General features: G+C 39.3%; 1 protein-coding gene and 1 pseudogene across 2 annotated transcripts in view; one reads left to right on the top strand and one right to left on the bottom strand.

The window, feature by feature from the left end:
• Window positions 1–2034: 2034 nt before the first annotated feature.
• RBL2 (RB transcriptional corepressor like 2) overlaps window positions 2035–17799 on the top strand; it is a 49505-nt gene continuing 33740 nt past the window's right edge. Inside the window, exons 1-5 of one of the 2 annotated variants that reach the window (XM_032424116.1) lie at window positions 2035–2274; window positions 4775–4905; window positions 7203–7403; window positions 10923–10987; window positions 14949–15077. In XM_032424116.1, the coding sequence (XP_032280007.1) occupies window positions 2035–2274; window positions 4775–4905; window positions 7203–7403; window positions 10923–10987; window positions 14949–15077 (766 nt within the window). Of the gene's footprint in view, window positions 2275–2320; window positions 3226–4774; window positions 4906–7202; window positions 7404–10922; window positions 10988–14948; window positions 15078–17799 lie in introns of those variants that run through there. The other variant, XM_032424117.1, reaches the window with a different exon arrangement.
• On the bottom strand, window positions 16706–17747 carry LOC116644511 (annotated as a pseudogene).

Genomic DNA, 17799 nt, shown 5'->3' on the forward strand with positions numbered 1-17799 from the left:
TTTCTTTTTTTTTCTTTTTTTATGTAGGCTCCATGCACAGTGTGGAGCCCAACTCAGGGCTCAAACTTATGACCCTGAGATCAAGACCTGAGCTGAAATCAAGAGTCAGATGCATAACGGACTAAGCCACCCAGGCGCCCCAGTGTTTGATTATTTACTGCTGCATAACAAGTCATCCTAAAACTTTGTGACTTGAAAGAATAATAATCATTTCTTTTGCCCACAAATCTGCAGTTGGGCGGGGATCAGTGGCAAGGTTCATCTCTGCTCTGTACAGCATTAGCTGGAACAGCTTGATGGAAGGCTGGAGGATCTGCTTCCAGACTGGCTCATTCAGTATGGCTGGGGCTGAGGGTCAGGGGCCTCAGATCCTATGCAAATGGTCAGAACTGCAGAACTCTCCTCCAAACCTCTGTAGTAAGAGATGACCAAACCATAGCACAGCTTCTAGCAGCACAAGGCTGTGCCCTAGGATGACTGCAGCCCTGCATTAAAATGCCTGTCTGAGAAAACTCAAGGCTGTCAGAATTTACCTTTTGTTCTAGCCAACACCTGATGATAGATCCCAGACCCCCCTTTCTTATAGCATTTACCCGAAACGGCTTCCAATGGTGACTCCCTCTGTCCCTTTGAGATGTGTATGTATCTTCTGCAATTTGAAGTGTCTTTCTCAATGATCTGAAAGCCATATAGGGCCCCTGTCTCCTAATCTCTGTGGGGAGATAGAATCCTAACTTCAATAAATTGCCTGCTAGTAGCTACAGGGGCTTGATCACATTGAGACTCGCCACCCCTTTGTAATTTTTTCGTTGAGCGCCACTCTCTCCCATCCCTAGTCCTTCATTCTCCCTTTAAGTCATCCCATCACCTCTGCACAGATTGGAATGGCGCTCAGCTCCTTCGCTTATGGTCAGTAGTGTCTGAATAAAATCTGCTTTCACCCCTTTAACTAATGCCCAGCTTTGTCTACCATTGATAATATGCTGCTCCAAGTAACCTGGGTTTCCTCACAGTATGGTGGCTGGGTTCAAAGGGTCACTGTAGAGAGAAGGAAGTGACCCCATGGCAACCAGCAATACATTACTGGTTCCTCAAACACAAAAATGTTTTCTACTCTACCCACTTATAAATCAAAGAGGATTGTTATTAAAGTGATTCAAGTCTGAAAAAGAAAGCAAAATAAAAATAAAGGAATAAAGTTAAGCCAACTGAGGATAGTACAAACGTATCACTTTGAGTGAAGGTAAATTTGCTCTTCGGGAAATAAAACAATTACTGCTTTTTTTTTTTTTTTTAAGATTTTATTTATTTATTTGACGGAGAGAGAGATAGAGCAGGAACACAAGCAGGGGGAGTGGGAGAAGGAGAAGCAGGCTTCCCGCAGAGCAGGGAGCCCCATGCGGGGCTCGATCCCAGGACCCCGGGATCATGACCCCAGGGGAAGGCAGATGCTTAACGACTGAGCTACCCAGGCGCCCCAACAATTACTGCTTAAAAAAAAAAAAAAAAAATCCAATGTTTATTTGAAAGGCTCACATAAAACTAAAACATAGAACGAGAAATTAGGAGCGATGCTGAAATTCAAACTTAGGCAAACAGTCCCTTGCTTGCTACTGTTCTTATTTTAGACATAAGGACATTCAGATAATGAGTATTAATTTTGGAGATACCTTGGATACGAAACCATCACAAGTCAATGCTTCTGGGGTGTTTTCTCTTCCATACAGCGCTGCCGAATGGTCCCACCACGGGGACGTACTTAAAAGGTGGCAAAGCCGCTTTTACTTTAGCCCAAGGAACACTACGTGGGTTGATTTTTTTCAAAATAAGATTTTTGACCCGCGTGGGCCTCCGGCTCGGACTACATTTCCCAGCAGGCCATGCTCGGAACTACGGGTGCCTATATGAGGTCTAGCTTCCTTGGTGGCGGCGCAGTCGCCGTGCGGACGGCCGACGGGCGGGCGCTCCGCGGTTTGAATGGCTGCGGGCTCGGGCCCTCAGCTCACCTGAGGACCGGCCGCCCAGGGGTGCGCTATGCCGTCCGGAGGCGACCATTCGCCGCCGCCCCCGCCTCCTCCTCCGGCGGCGGCAGCCTCGGATGAGGAGGAGGAAGACGACGGGGAGGCGGAGGACGCCGCGCAGCCGGCGCGGTCGCCGGCCCCTCAGACCCAGCAGCGGTTCGACGAGCTGTGCAGCCGCCTAAACATGGACGAGGCGGCGCGGGCCGAGGCCTGGGACAGCTACCGCAACATGAGCGAGAGCTACACGCTGGAGGTGCGCTCGGGGGAGGAGAGGAGGGGCTTGCCGGGCCTAGTCGTCGCGCCCCGCCGCGGGAATGGGGCTCCTCCCCTCCCCGGGTCGGGCGCCCTGCAGGGACCCTCGGGCAGGCCCCGGGTCTCCGGTCCCCAGCCTGCAGAGCCGTGGGAATCCTCCCTGGGCACCTTGGTCCTGGAGACCTGGCTTTCGGAAAGCCCTTAGCGGCCCTGCAAGTGAACCCCGCCTCGCAGCTGCTCCCTGGCGGGTCCCGAGTGGGGAACACCTCTTGCCCTAAAGTGGCAGCGCGAGGCTGAGGTCGTGCCGGGGTCACGTTGCAAAAATACAAGCACCTTGTTGGCAGGATGAACAGGTGCAGTTGTTGAGACGGTAAAGAGAAGGGGAGGGGACTTGGCTGTGCTCCCACGGAGGTTAGCCCGATTTTAGCGCCTCGGTTGCTAGGCTGCTCCTTCAGTTCTTCTCCTGCTGACCCAAATTGCCTTTGTCCCGGCACTGCGTCCGTAGAGTGAGCGCGTCGTTAAGTTTCGGGCTGTGTTTGTGTGTAAACTAAGGCGAATCTTCCTGAGGGCAAATGAAACGGGCTTTCTGCCTACCTGCGCTTGGATAAATGCCCCCCATTTGTCCCTAGGAAGTCCGGACTGCGACGACCTTGAGGACGTTTTGGTCACCCCAGACGTTGCACAGGACTCTGTAGCCGCTGTGATTTAGGCATGTTATGTCCCTTTCTTCGGACGGGGCTTGCAGATGAGAAAAATGGCCATTCTAGCCAGTGAGGCTCAACTCTGTAGGCACCTCCCCTTTGTGGACCAATGGGAAGTGACACGGAAGTCTGGATTGTTTATCAGCTGTTTGCTTGTGTGTGGCATTAAACAGGAGGCCATATGATTTTCTTAAGTTGTTTTACAGTTTGTGGAAAGAGCGGGGCAAATAGAATGGGAAGGCCTAACCAAGGTATTGTTTAATTATAATAATAGGGTGTTTTTGCCTGCATGTAACTCACTAAGGTTACTATTTATTCTTGCATTAATAGAACCTTATTTCAGTTCCTTCTCCTTGTAGTTATATCTACAGGGTGGGGGGAAAGGCTAGTAATATGGTGGCTTTAGAACTTGACAGACCTAGGTGACTTTGGACAATTTACTTAACCACTCCGAAACTCAATTTTGTGATATGTAAATTTGAGATATTTGTACCTACATCAGCGTTGTTCTGAAGGTTTAATAAGGTAATGTATAGTTTCTTGCACATAAGGCAGTCATGGGCAGTGCTTGTGCTTGAGAGTTTACAGAGCTCCTTCCTATGCTTAGGTGATGTGGCCGAATAGGCCACATTCCTGTTTATTTCTCAGTGGTTCTGTGGTCAGTGGTTCCAGTGGTTCTTTGGTGATGGGCGTAAGTGTTTCCAAATAAGCTCTTATTTTGTCCTCACGATAATCTTTTAAATTGAATAGAACAAGTATTATCACCATACAGCTGAGGTATTTCAACTCATAGGGATTAAGTTGTTGAAGTCCAGTGTTATATAAGCAATTGACAAACAATTGATGGTTAGTAAATTATTTTTGAAAACACATGTTTGATGACTCAGTTTTTTAAAGACTTGGATTTCAGATTCTTAGCTCGGTTTACCCAATGAATGAATGAATATTCATTTATCAAGTATTTATTTATCACCTCTTCTTTGCCAGATACTGTTGTAGTTGGTGGGGACAGAGCAGCGAACAAAACTTAAAAATCTCCACCCTTGTGGAGCTTGTAATCGGGTATGCTGTAAGATAACATAGGATGTCAGTCTCATGGAAGTGTACAATGGAAAATAAGACTCATATGATATTTTTAAAAAGATTTTATTTATTTGAGAGAGACAGAGATAGCAACAGAGATAACGAGAGAGAGAGAAGGAGCAGGGAGGAGAGAGAGAAGCAGACTCCCCGCTGAGCAGGCAGCCCGATGCAGGGCTTGATGTGGGGCTCAATTCCAGGACCCTGAGATCATGACCTGAGCCAAAGGACACTTGACTGACTGAGCCACCCAGACGCCCCTCATATGATATTTAATACAGAGTATTGGTTATAGAATTTTATCTTTTCATTTCTTGTATTTTCTGTGCTTTATTCTTGTAACTCATTTCATTCTCACAGCCCTCGGATAAGAAAATTGAGTCTTTGTGACTGTTAATTTGTCCCAGGGCATGTATGCTGAGACAGTGAGCCAGGTAGAATCTTTATTGCCCTTTATGATCTTGCAAGTTACATAGCATCATTTTCACCTATGCTATTAGTTGAGACAGTTGAAAATGAGGGAACAGAACACAGATTCCTGTCTCTCAGTGTGAAAATGTCAATGTCCAAGTATAAGGAGCACATGGAATAGAGCCATCATTGAAAATACAGTTTCCCACAAACATAAAAATAGTGCCTTCCATTTAATCTAAAAAGTTTATTATATTGAAATGTTTACATAGCTCATTAGCTAAAACTCAATTTTCTTTTATTTTACAGGGAAATGATCTTCACTGGTTAGCATGTGCCTTATATGTGGCTTGCAGAAAATCTGTGCCAACTGTAAGCAAAGGGACAGTTGAAGGAAACTATGTATCTTTAACTAGAATCCTGCGATGTTCAGAGCAGAGGTAACTATGTCAGAGTTTGAAAGGTAGAATGTGACAAATATGAAAGGTCAAAAATCATACTGATAGTAAGAATTCTGTCATCATTTCCCAGGCGTTTGTACCTATAGAGTGCTGAATTTAGAAACTAGGTCATGGTTTTCCTTTACCACATCTATGTATCTATTATATTTTACTCTTTAGTGAAAAGTATTGAAATTTTAATGTATTACGCATTTGTATGAAGGTTTTACTATTAAAGGTTATGACTTACATTGTGCAGTATTGGCAGAATTCTAAATAAGGCTATTGAAAACTTTAGGATATACTCTAAATTGTAAAGGGAAATAAAATACGGTATTAAACTTAAAACTACATGCACAGGATTTGTATTTTAATATATGGAATGTGTAAAGACTTCTCCATTTCCTGTTTGGGGGGGATAAGCAACACTGTTACAATCAATTATTGAAAGGGTCAAATACTGTTTTAAAGAAGAGGCAAAAATTGCTTCTTCTATCTGTTGTGTAATTGAATTGATTACATTTATTATTTGTGCCTTTTGGGTGAATTTTCTTTTATGACTTGTTAAAGATTGGTGGAAAAAGAATATTTGGCAGTTTGTGGGGGAGAATACCACAGTCAAAATTTATGTACCTAATGGCTTAAAAAATTGCTTACTATTAAAATAACAAGGGATGTAATATTTTAGCTGTAGCCTATTTATTAACCTTGAACTCCATCCCGAGTTATATTTAGGCCTAAGAACAAGAGACAGTGCATAAAGAGTTGAACCCCTGAGCTGTAAACCTGCAGAAGTGGACTTAAGGTGCAAAAGTATAATCGTTAACGGAGAAGAAAAGGGGAGGCAGAGTAATCCAGTTAAGTGACGGATGAGGAACTTTAGAAGCAAAGGTCAAATTATGGAATCATCATCATAAACCGTAGTAAATCAAACTTATCCAACATTTTAATGCAAGTAATACAGTCCTAGGCTTCAGTTGTATTTCCATTTCAGAAACTCAGTTTCTATCTTTAAATTTTTACCTTTGAGTTCAGATTATTTACTTTTCTGCCATAATGAACTAAAATGGGTTAAACACAAAGTATGTCGGGAGAAGATATTTACAATGTGTATAACTGACAAAAGATCAGTATCCAGAATTATATAAAGAGCTACTAACAAATAGTTGCATGATTGACAAACAGCTACTAAACAAGGGGTAAAGAATGTGGTTTCCCAAAAGTCAGAACTCACATAGCTAATAGATGTATGTAAAGATGTTCAATTTCACTAGTAACCAAGGAAGTTCAAATTAAAAACAAGGTATCTGTCATTCTCATCAGATTGGGGAAATTTGAAATCTGATAAAACCAGCTTTGGTCATTATGGAGGGAAACGGGAACTCTGTATTGCTGGGGTACCTTGGTGAGAGTATAAATGGGCATGGCCACTTGAATGGGAAATTTGACAATATCTAGTAAACTTGAAGATGCACAGTCTCTAACTCAGCAATTCTACTTCTTAGTGTCCCTAAAGAAGCTCTTACATACATGTATAAGAATGTGTTGATTACAGCATTTTTTTGTCATAATGTAAAATCAGAAACCTCAATTTTCATTGGTTGGGGAATGAATGCAAAAAGTCATGGTAGTTCATATGAGGGAATATTTTTAACAATTAAAATGAAAGAGATCTGCATGTATCAATGTTAATCTCAGAAACATTGAATGAAAAAGCAAGTTGCAGAATGCTCCTTGCAGTATGATACTATTTATGTAAAATCTTAAAGCCACACACACAAAAGATACTACTTACTGTTTATGGATACATATAGATGTATATAGTAGGTACGCTAAGTAGTAAGTATTATAACACGGATTCAGACTAACTTTACAATGGTGGTTATCTTCGGGGAGGCAGAGGGGGGCATGGGTTTGGGGAGGAGTACAAATAGGAATTTGGCTGTTTTTGTAGAACCTGAAGCAAACATGGCAAAATTTATTCAATATGTTAATGTTTGTTAAATCTGGCAGTTGGGTACTTAAGTGTTGGTTACATTACTCTAATTATTTTGTATTTTTATATTTTTCATAATTAAAAAAGTAAAACCCTCTGGTAATCTCAGAAAAATAGATTAGGAGAATCAGAGAAATAAATCAATCTGTAAGCGATTAAGCTAGTCAGAGGCATGAATTGTGATTTTATCACTGTCTGAAAGTAATATAATTTAATGAGTTAAATTTTTGATTTAATTATATTTGTGTACCCTACCTTTGTGTTAATTTTGAAAATATCTCATTTTTTATTTTAATATCAGCTTAATTGAATTTTTTAACAAGATGAAGAAGTGGGAAGACATGGCAAATCTACCCCCACATTTCAGAGAACGTACTGAGAGATTAGAAAGAAACTTCACCGTTTCAGCAGTAATTTTTAAGAAATATGAACCCATTTTTCAGGACATTTTTAAATATCCTCAAGAGGAGCAGCCTCGTCAACAGAGAGGAAGAAAACAGCGGTATGTTTTTATATTTGTTAGTCAGGAATATACTTTTTTTTTTTTTTTTAATCTGTGCTACAGTTCTGATCCCTCAGTTTGTGTCCCTCAGTTTATTTTGTTAGTTTGTTTTTTTTCTTTAGAGAGAGAAAGAGTGCATGCACACGAGGTGGGGGGAAGGGCAGAGATAATCTTAGGTAGGCTCCAAGCCCAGCGAGGAGGCCGTCGTGGGGCTCAGTCTCACAACCCATGAGACATGATCTGAGCAGAAATCAAGATTTGGTTGCTTAACTGACTGAGCCACCCAGACACCCCTATTTTGCTAGTCTTAAAAAAACAAATGTGATTTCATAAGTACACTTTCTTTCCAGTAGCTCTCTTTTAATAATAATTTCTTGCTTCTCATTTTGTGTTAGCCATGAAGAATTTGGCTTCCTTCATATTGTAAAATGCATGGAATTATTGTTTCTGTAAACTTTCCCTTTTCATTTAAGCACCCCAAAATGCAAAAGCCAGATCTTAGATATTTTCGCTAATTGGCCGCCTTGGGTATAGAATTTGACTCCTTAATTTTCTGTTATTGGCTATGTTGACTATTTCTATTATTTGACTTTTATGTCCAGCTTAGTAACAGATAATCCCCTCTGAACTGGCTTCTGTATGTATTTTGAAGTTTACGATCAATCAAGAGTAGAGAAACTGGATGCGGGAGAGTAGGGGACCTGAAACGATTATGAATTTGTGCTTTCTGATCATGTCTGCAAAATCTATAAACTTACTCTGGCTCAATGTTTTCCATCTTTCCTGATAGATAAAGGCAATCATGTGATGCAAATTCTCTATCTTTATCATGAACACTTTTTCGCAAAGTAGAAATGGAAATTGTTCTTAAACTAGAACTAGAACAATGTTGACAAGAAAAGTCAGGGAAAAGGAGTTATAATTGAATGAATAATGTCTGCCTCTCTTTCTTTCTTTTTTTTTTTTTGCCTCTTTCAATATAAAATTTTTTCCCAAATTGTGAAGGATGTTTACAGTAAGTGAGGAGCTTTTTTTTTTTTTAATTTTTATTTATTTATTTGAGAGAGTGAGCAAGTGAGAGGAAGAAATGGAGCAGGGGCAGAGGGAGAGAGAGAAGCAGATTTCCTGCTGAGCAGGGAGCCCAACATGGGGCTCGATCACAGGACCTGGGATCATGACCTGAGCTGAAGGCAGACGCTTAACTGACTCAGCCACCCAGGCGCCCCAAGTGAGCAGCTTTTAAAAAATAAAAGAAACTATGTACTTTCTTATTTCTTAGATAGTTGACTCCACTGCTGAGGAAGCAGCTGCTCTAGTTTGCTTGTAGTTTTGGAGAACTATTTCCAAAGTTTGGATAGATGCTTTGTTCTAAGTCTGAGCGAGGCTGATGTCATTTACAGAAAGATAGAGAATATCTTCTTTCTTTGGAGTGTTGTAGAAAATGATTTTAGATTGCACTTGCCTTGATATTTAGTAGTCTATGTATACTACCTAATTGTAGTTAAGAAAATTGTAAGTAACTTTATTTTAAAAATTCTACATTTAGATCACTCTGTATACATTTATTAGTACTTTTGGTTAATAGTAGTAACATATACCATTTACTGAGCATTTATTATGGGGACTGTTCTAAGGTTTAAACCTGTATTACTTCAGTGAATCCTTATGACAACCAGATGGGGTTTCTGTTGTTACAAGTGGAGAAACATACGCCCTTGAGAGGTGAAGTAATTTAGTCAGGGTCACACAGTGAGTGTGGAGCTATTATTGAAATTAGTGGTCTGCTTGCAGAACCCATATGCTTCACCATGACTCTGTACTACATCTCACACACACTTTGAATATTTGTCACTGGGTATTTATTGAGAACTTACTGTGTGAAGTATGTTGTTAGGTATTATATAGGACACAAGTATTTATTTATTTTTGAGAGAGAGAGAGAGAGAGAATCTTAAGCAGGCTCAACGCCCAGTGCGGAGCCTGACACAGGGCTCAGTCCCATGACTCTGAGGTCTTGACCTGAGCTGAAATCAAGAGTTGGATCCTTAACCGACTAAGCCGCCCAGGTGCCCCAAGACACAAGTCTTTAAAAAAAAAAAAAAACCAAAACCCACAGCCACTGTCTTTTGAGGGCTTACAGTATAGTTGTGGAGAGGAGGCATGTAGAAATGCGAAAGATAACAAACGTACAACTTCTGAGCCAAAATTAAACCACTGTGCATGAGCCAGTCCACTAAGGTTCCATGAAATAAGGAACGGTTGGTGGGATTTCGATGGGTGAATTTGGAGATATAGATAGAGCCTTCATTGCATGGGATAAAGTAGGAATACACCAAAGTGGCAAAGTAAGAGGCAGTTTGGCCTAGTAGGTTAAGTTCTAGGGTTCTCAAGTTAAAGATTCAGTTTTTAGAGTGCTTGAGTGTTGAGCTAAAAAGTTTGGCTTTCATCTAGGTAGGCATTAAAACTGAATAGTTCTCATGTGCCTGCGGGAGGGAGGCCACTTGTATTTTGTATTTTTTAATTTTTTAAAGATTTTATTTATTTATTTATCTTAGAGCATGTGCGAAAATGGGGAGGAGCAGAGGGAGAGAGAGAATCTCAAGCAGACTCTGCGCTGAGTGTGGAACCCAATGAGGGGCTTGAGCTCACGACCCTGAGATCATGACCTGAGCCAAAATCAGGAGTCAGACGCTTAACTGACTGAGCCCCCCCAGGTGCCCCGAGAGGCCACTTTTAAAAAGCAGGGCACTGACATTTAATCCTCACCATGGACTGGTGACTTAAGTACAAAACTATGCCCAAGTAGAATAATCGTTCAGCAGATGAAGAGACTGAGGCACATGGAGAGCAAGTGTGCCTTGCGAAGGACAGTGGGGGAACTAAACCCCAGTGTCCTGATTCTTCTCAGAGCTCCTTGTTGGGGTGTGGAGACCACAGATGTCTTATCTAAACATCACCAGAGGTTCTGGTAGAAAAGCCAAGAGCTTAAAACAGCTCTGAAACTCCCTTCAGCAGACAGCGTTGGCAAAATAGAATGGATTGTCTTAACGATAAAGAATAAAGAATTCTAGGAAGCCCAGAATTTACATTAACTAGTCCTTTTGTGACTTGATGTAATCTGGAATGTCTTTAGGGAGGGAGGGTTTACAGTTCATCAGCTGTGATAAAGGAAAGAAAAAATGAGAGAATAATCTGATTGTATACACGGATCCGAAAGCAGCATTAGCCTTGCTGATGTCATCGAAAGAACTGTTGTTACTCATTTTCTACCTTACCTGTCTTGACCTTGAGAACCTTTTATAGTTCTTCAGAATCTTCTTTTTTCTGGGATGAGCTCTTTCCTCGGCTTTGTCCTGACCAGTATTTGGTTGGAGCAGAACTTCTTGCACGTTTTCTGTGTGAAGTGAATCTGCTCTTACTCCCTTTAACGTGGGTTTGGTGTGTCACCTACTTTATAGTCATTTCTGATGTCTTTTTCAAATGCTTCTGTTATCTCATGACTTTTTTCCTCCCCCAAAGGCGACAGCCCTGTACCGTGTCCGAAGTTTTCCATTTTTGTTGGGTGCTCTTTATATACGCAAAAGGTAAGACAGAGCAATATTTATCTAGGTGTTAGCTTATTTAAATGTTCACATACTACTTTTGTCAACCTGTAATGTGTATCAGGGAAAGATGCTCACTGAAAAATTTCTTAAGGGTTTTAGTCTCAGATTCATTTTTAAGTATTGCCTTTTCATAAAAGTCTTTTGAATTTCTTTATAATGTCCAAAACTTCTTTCGTTAAATGGAAAATCCTTTAATTTTGTTCTTACGTAACATCTTTTCCACTGAAAGCTATTCTTCTGAGTTATGGACTGAAAACACATTAGTGGTCTGTACTGGTATCTTGAGCTATATTTTTCATGAGCCACGTCTTACTTCGCTTAGTGTGACTGCTCATCCTCAGTTTGTGTAGTTCGGATTACTTTTTGCATTTTGTTCAGATAAATATACTTGCTCAAATGCCTTTGGATACAATTTATTTTCTCCCCCTTCTCATCTCCCGTAACTTACCCAAGGTCTGTATTCAGTGAAATATGTTTTGTTTTTTGGGGGGTCCTCTCTAAATTTCTATGTAGAAATGATTCTTAGTAATCTCAAAAAGAAAAGAAAATACAGTTACATTAATTACACAGACTATATAGAATGCCTTTGCTATTTTTTTTTTTTTTAAAGATTTTATTTATTTATTTGAGAGAGAGAGAATGAGAGAGAGAGAACACATGAGAGGGAGGAGGGTCAGAGGACGAAGCAGACTCCCTGCCGAGCAGGGAGCCCGATGCGGGACTCGATCCCAGGACTCCAGGATCATGACCTGAGCCGAAGGCAGTCGCTTAACCAACTGAGCCACCCAGGCGCCCTAGAATGCCTTTGCTATTAAGAAAACCCAATAAAATACAAAGTTATAATCAAAGAATCATAGAGCTAGAAGGAATTTCATAAATGTAAGAGATTCTCATTATTAGATCAAGTAGCCCAAATTATTTACTTTTAAGATTGGTAACTGAAGCCCAAAAACTAGCTGCTAGAAACAGAGCTGGGGTTTGAACCCACATCTAGCTCTTGGTTTCATGCCAGATGTGAAGGCCCTCTAGCAAGGATGTGTCACTCCACTGGTCTCGGGGTTTGATGTATCTGATTATAGCTGGTCGTCTCTCACTAGTTCAGTGAGAGCTCAGCCCTCCTCCTTGAGCTACATGGTTGATCGAAGGTATTATGCTAACTGAAATAAGTCAATCAGAGAAAGACAATTATATGGTTTCACTCATATGTGGAATATAAGAGATAGTGCAGAGGATCACAGGGGAGGGGAGGGAAAACTGAATGGGAAGAGGTAAGGGAGACAAGCCACGAGAGACTCTTGACTCTGGGAAACAAACGGAGGGTCGCGGAGGGGAAGGTGAGTGGGAGGATGGGGCAACTGGGTGATAAGCATTGGGGAGGGCACGTGATGTGATGAGCACTGGGGGTTCTGTGCATCTGATGACTTATTGAACTAATGATGTACTATATGTTGGCTAATTGAATTTAAATAAGAAAAGAAAAATCTTTCTTCTGCCAAAAATAAGCCGTTAGTTATTTTGTTTTCCATCACACTGGCATGTTTCTTTAGTGGAGATAAATGTGATATGGTAAGTGGTACAAAATAAAGGCGTAGGAGCATATAAACTGTTCTCATAGTGTCACTTGCTGTCACTTTCAGTTTGCTGTGGCTGGTTTTATATACAGTATTAGTCTTGTCGTTCGATTGTGGGCAGGTGCATCTGACTTCTGGGATTTTTATCTGTTTTGTTTATGTCTCTTATGGTGTCCGTGTACCTGGGAGTGAATGTGTTTGGTACTACGTAAACTGTTTACAAAGAATGTTACAGTCCTTATTTACATTTTGGTCTCACTTGATCACCTGGGGTGGCATATTTTTTGTCTCTGCAGTGTTTGAGTTTTATTATTCCATCTATAATTTGTTTAATCTGAAGAGTCTGTCTCCTCACTGTCTGACACTATGATCTTTTATGATTCACTGGGATCTTTTCTAATAGAGTTGTTTAATTCGTTTTATTCAGTTCTTGATTTAGTTATTTGGAGAGAGTTGTACTCTTCTATAGCCACCTTTCTCATGGCTTCCCTGCAGCATATGGGCAATCCCAGATTATCTCATTCCTGATACATAAGCCAACTTTCTGCCTGTTATCTTTGTTGACTTCCTGTGGCGAGTATACACCAGTGACAAGTTTGGGCTTGTCATCATGAAGGGCTTTGTGGCCTGAAGACCAATCAGTTCCTGTTTTACACTCTCCAATCTCCTCATTCCTGATAAATAAGCCAACTTCGGAGTTTAAACAAGTTATCTTTATTTGAAAGATAACTTATCTTACAAAGTGAGATTTATTTCTAAAGTCAGGATTTGAAATGTAAAGTATGTCAGGTTGGGACAGTCTTGGAGTTTAAGATTCTGATCTTTAGGGGCCTTTCTGTTTTTTCTTAGAAGTTATAGTGCTGCTGTTTTTTTTTTTTTTTTCCCTTTATGGCAAGTACAAACCAGTGACAGGTTTAGGCTTGTCAATCTGATGGGCTTTGTAGCTTGAAACCAGCAGGTGCCACTTCCTGTTTTACATTTGAGAAACTGAGTATACTTTAATATTAACATCTTTATAGTGGAACCAGGCAAGTTAGTTTGATTCTTATCAATGCAAAACTTAACCTATTAATTATCAGTTGTCTTTCTGACAACAGAAAAAAAATTTTCTCTTTAATTCATTTAAGTTGATTTGTTGAATGTTTTCATCTATACAAAAAGAGAGTTATCCTGATATGTGGAGGTAAGTGGTAACTTTCTTTGGAGGAAAGGAGAGGGGGGGAAAAAAAAGCCTGAAACAAAGTAGTGTGTGTGTGTGCGTGTGTGTGTGTTTGTGTGTTTGCATGTATTTGGGCAGGCATTACGTGTGAAAATGGTGAAAATGTTGAGGTTTAGAAACAATCCCTCAGATGTATGTTAGCTATTAAACTTGAATTCATGTGATGTTATAAGGGTGTAAAATCACTAGGAAGCATGCATATGCAGTGTTAAATGAGAAAAGGGATATGCTCGAAGTTATAAAAGAAATCTAGAAATATTTCTTAATTTCTAAGAATTAAACTGTATACCTGCCTATAAAAACTGATTTCAGTGTTAAAACTAGCATTGCAGAAATGACATGTTTCTATAGGTTTGAGTTTTGGTTTCTTTTTCCTTTGTTACCATGCATCTACGTTATTCCTAGGATATTAGCTCTAGACTTAAATATCTTTCATTGTGATCCTGTTGCTTAATTTGTATGAGTTTGTGTTATTGTGGAGAAAGTATCTAAAATATTACTGTTAGGAGTCTGATTATAGGTTCTGGTCTTTTTAAAGTATATACATGAAAAACTCATTTTTTAGTTATTCCCATCTAAGGGTTTCTAGTAATCTTTTTTTTTTTTTAGTTTCCCTCTTAGAATTGCTTTTTGTGCATCCCAAAGATGTTGGACCATTGTTTGTCTCCATGTATTTTTATTTTTTTTTTTACTTTTTGTTTTTAATTGAGTTTTAAATCTTAATTCCAGTATAGTTAACATACAGTGTTAATTACTTTCAGGTGTATAATATCTACTAATTTTCTTGACAGAAAAATGTTTTCACATAAAAGAATTTCCTACAGTTTGAGATAATTTATGACGTTTGTTTAGAATTTTCAAAGAAAAAAACTAGTGATAAAATTTTGGTCAGTTACTAGGGATTTAATGCTTATTTACTGAATGTTGAGTGAATGAATGTTGTTTTTAGTAAAGTTTTGGTTTTCATTACACTTAGAAATTTATTAGACTTTAATATTTCAAAATGTAAATTTGCTAGAACACTTCATATAACTTTTGAGTCAGCTTTGGTACAGTGTTGTAAATGTCATTTTAATTAAAGGAAGAAATTACTTTTAAAATATTGTAAAGTTGATGCAAATATACTTGATAACTGTTTACATTCCTGTAGGTAATTTCCCCATGATTAGTGATGATTTGGTCAATTCTTACCATCTTCTGCTGTGTGCTTTGGACTTGGTTTATGGAAATGCCCTTCAGTGTTCCAATCGCAAAGAACTGGTGAATCCTAATTTTAAAGGTAAGATTATAAATCGGAGATTACTGGACAACTCGCATTTCTACATTGTGTTTACTCTTGGGAGTTGTGCACATACCACAGGTTTCCAGCATCAGAGAATGTAAGTGCTTTGAAAAGCTCCATCATCATGGTTCTCCAGAGTACTTATAACTACTTATCACTAGGAGTTGAGCTCTCTGTAAAAATACTTACGGAAAAAGCAATTGCAAATATTACAAAGTGTAAAGTCTTACATGACAACTTGAGAAGTTTCTGCAATATATACTCAACAAGAAGGAACTTAAAAACCCAGAGTAGCAAAGTGACATTAAAACTGATGTTGTTTTTCTACATTGCCAGGCTTTGTGCCTGGCACAAGTAGGAGCTCAAAATGGATTTATTGAAATACTCTTCATTACAAATTTTTTCCTACAGAAGAGGAGTAGTAATGGTTGTAAGTAAGTAAAATGAATTTTTAGCTCTTAAACTAAAAGATGAATAGAAATGATTATTTTGGCAATGCATTTAGCAGGTTTTAAGGCATGTAATTTCTGTGAATGATAGATAGTAAGAGACCAAATCATAACTCACAATTAATATTATAAATATTAAACAGTATTTATAGAGCTAGTATATAATGCTGTTGCTATTTGAATAATACCATGGTAGGGATAGGATTCTGAGTGATTTTCAGTTTTGGGGTGGTTGCAATTAGAATTTTAGCTTGTCTTGGGGCGCCTGGGTGACTCAGATGGTTAAGCGTCTGCCTTCGGCTCAGGTCATGATCCCAGGGTCCTGGGATCGAGCCCCGCATCGGGCTTCCTGCTCAGTGGGAAGCCTGCTTCTCCCTCTGCCTCTGCCTCTCTCTCTCTCTCTCTCTCTCTGACTTTCATGAATAAATAAACATTTAAAAAAAAAAAAGAATTTTAGCTTGTCCAACTCTCAAGGTAGATTTTTAAAGTTAGGAAGTTAATTACCTAGTTGCTCCTGCTTTGGTACATTTAATGTTTTTCATTTAATGTGTTTTTTTCTCTCGTTTCCTTCCTAACTCCCTTTTATGTTTCTATATAGTGGCTGCTTTTCATTTTTCCACTCTTATTTAGTTTTTCTTATATTGAATCTAGGGCAAGAATAAGCTGTAAATCAATATGTTAAATGCTTCCAATATAATGAAATGAAAGCATATAAACTATATATACTTTGAATAGTAATGTTTTTCAAAGTCCTATTTTTTATTTGAATGTCAGACTTATTTGCAAAGTTATATTTTATTTTTATGTTTTTTAGATCTTACAACGATATACTAAAATTTTCTTTTTTTTTCACGTGTCTCCAGATAAATAATTGAATAACTAAAATCTTTTGAGTAGTGATACACTTTACTTCTATTTGCTATTTATTTATTTTTGTTTAAGTATAATTAACATACAATGTCCTATTAGTTTCAAGTGTACAATATAGTGATTCAACAATTCTATACATCACCCAGCACTCACCATGGTAAGTGTAGTCACCATCTATCACCATACAATGTTATTACAATATTACTGACTATATTCTTTATGTTGTACTTTTCATCTCCATGACTACTTATTTTATTTTTATTTATTTATTTATTTATTTTGGCTGCTTGGTGAATAAGTTTTTTTATTGTCTTTATCTGAAAAATCTTCATAGAAATTGTGGTTTGGTTTGTTAGCTTTCAGCAGCCTGCTCCTGAGCTCTAAGGAAGCTTGCCTTCTTCTGAGCTCCCCAGTCTTTCTTCTGGGTAAAAGACATTTTTGGGGGATGGTTCCACCTCTTCTTTTTAACTTCTTTCTTAGGCTTCTCATAGACTGGATTCTCTCATGTAGTAGTGAGAGCTTTCTTATACATCTCCTCCACCATGTCTAGAGATACTTTGTTCTTTATGTACTGACAGAATTGTTCCTTGCAAGCATCTTCATCTTCTTCCATTAGGTAACACATATAATCTGCAACGTTCTGACCCATGACATGCTTCCAATCTTCTTCTGCGTTGACTTCCTTGCTTTCCAAATCGTAACCAAGGAATTGTTTGGTACTGTGAGTGACACAAGCCTCCATCCACAGCTCCCTTGAGGGCCCCCAAAACTTTATTTCCAGTAGTAGTTCTGGCCAGCCCTGCATCCAAATAGCAGGTGGAGGCACCAGGTTGATCACCAATGCTTTCCACATTGCATTCATCTCTAGTCATTTCCACTTGGCCTTCATAGATCTTGTCCCTGCCAAACCTGTTGAGGAGCCTGCAGACCAGCAGCAGGTCCGTACAATATGCTGCAGCATAATTTGTCAGGCCAGCCTTCACACCATACTTCGTGAGTTCATGAGCGTGAGCTGCACAGACTATCACATCTCCTTCTATATGCGCATGAGCAATCTGACAAATGATCTCTCTGTTGGTTACATGGACCATCATCCTATATTTAGGTGTGTTGTACTTATTTTTAACCTGAATTACCAAGCATTTCTGAACATAGTTATCAGTCTTACCCTCTCACCTTCTAAATTTCATTTGGTATCTCTTGATGCAAGCCTTATTCTTGACAACTTTACAAACGCCATCCTACAGAACAGAGACTGGTGTCTGAGGCTCACCACAGACCAGCACATCCTCACCAATGCTTGTTATTTCTTGCCTTTTTGATACTAGCCATTCTGACTGGTGTGACACAGGCGGTATCTCATTGTGGTTTTGATTTGCACTTCCTGATGCTGAGTGATA

The sequence above is a fragment of the Phoca vitulina genome, unplaced genomic scaffold (assembly GCF_004348235.1).
Source record: "Phoca vitulina isolate PV1807 unplaced genomic scaffold, GSC_HSeal_1.0 scaffold30, whole genome shotgun sequence".
In the NCBI taxonomy this organism is placed as follows: Eukaryota; Metazoa; Chordata; class Mammalia; order Carnivora; family Phocidae; genus Phoca; species Phoca vitulina.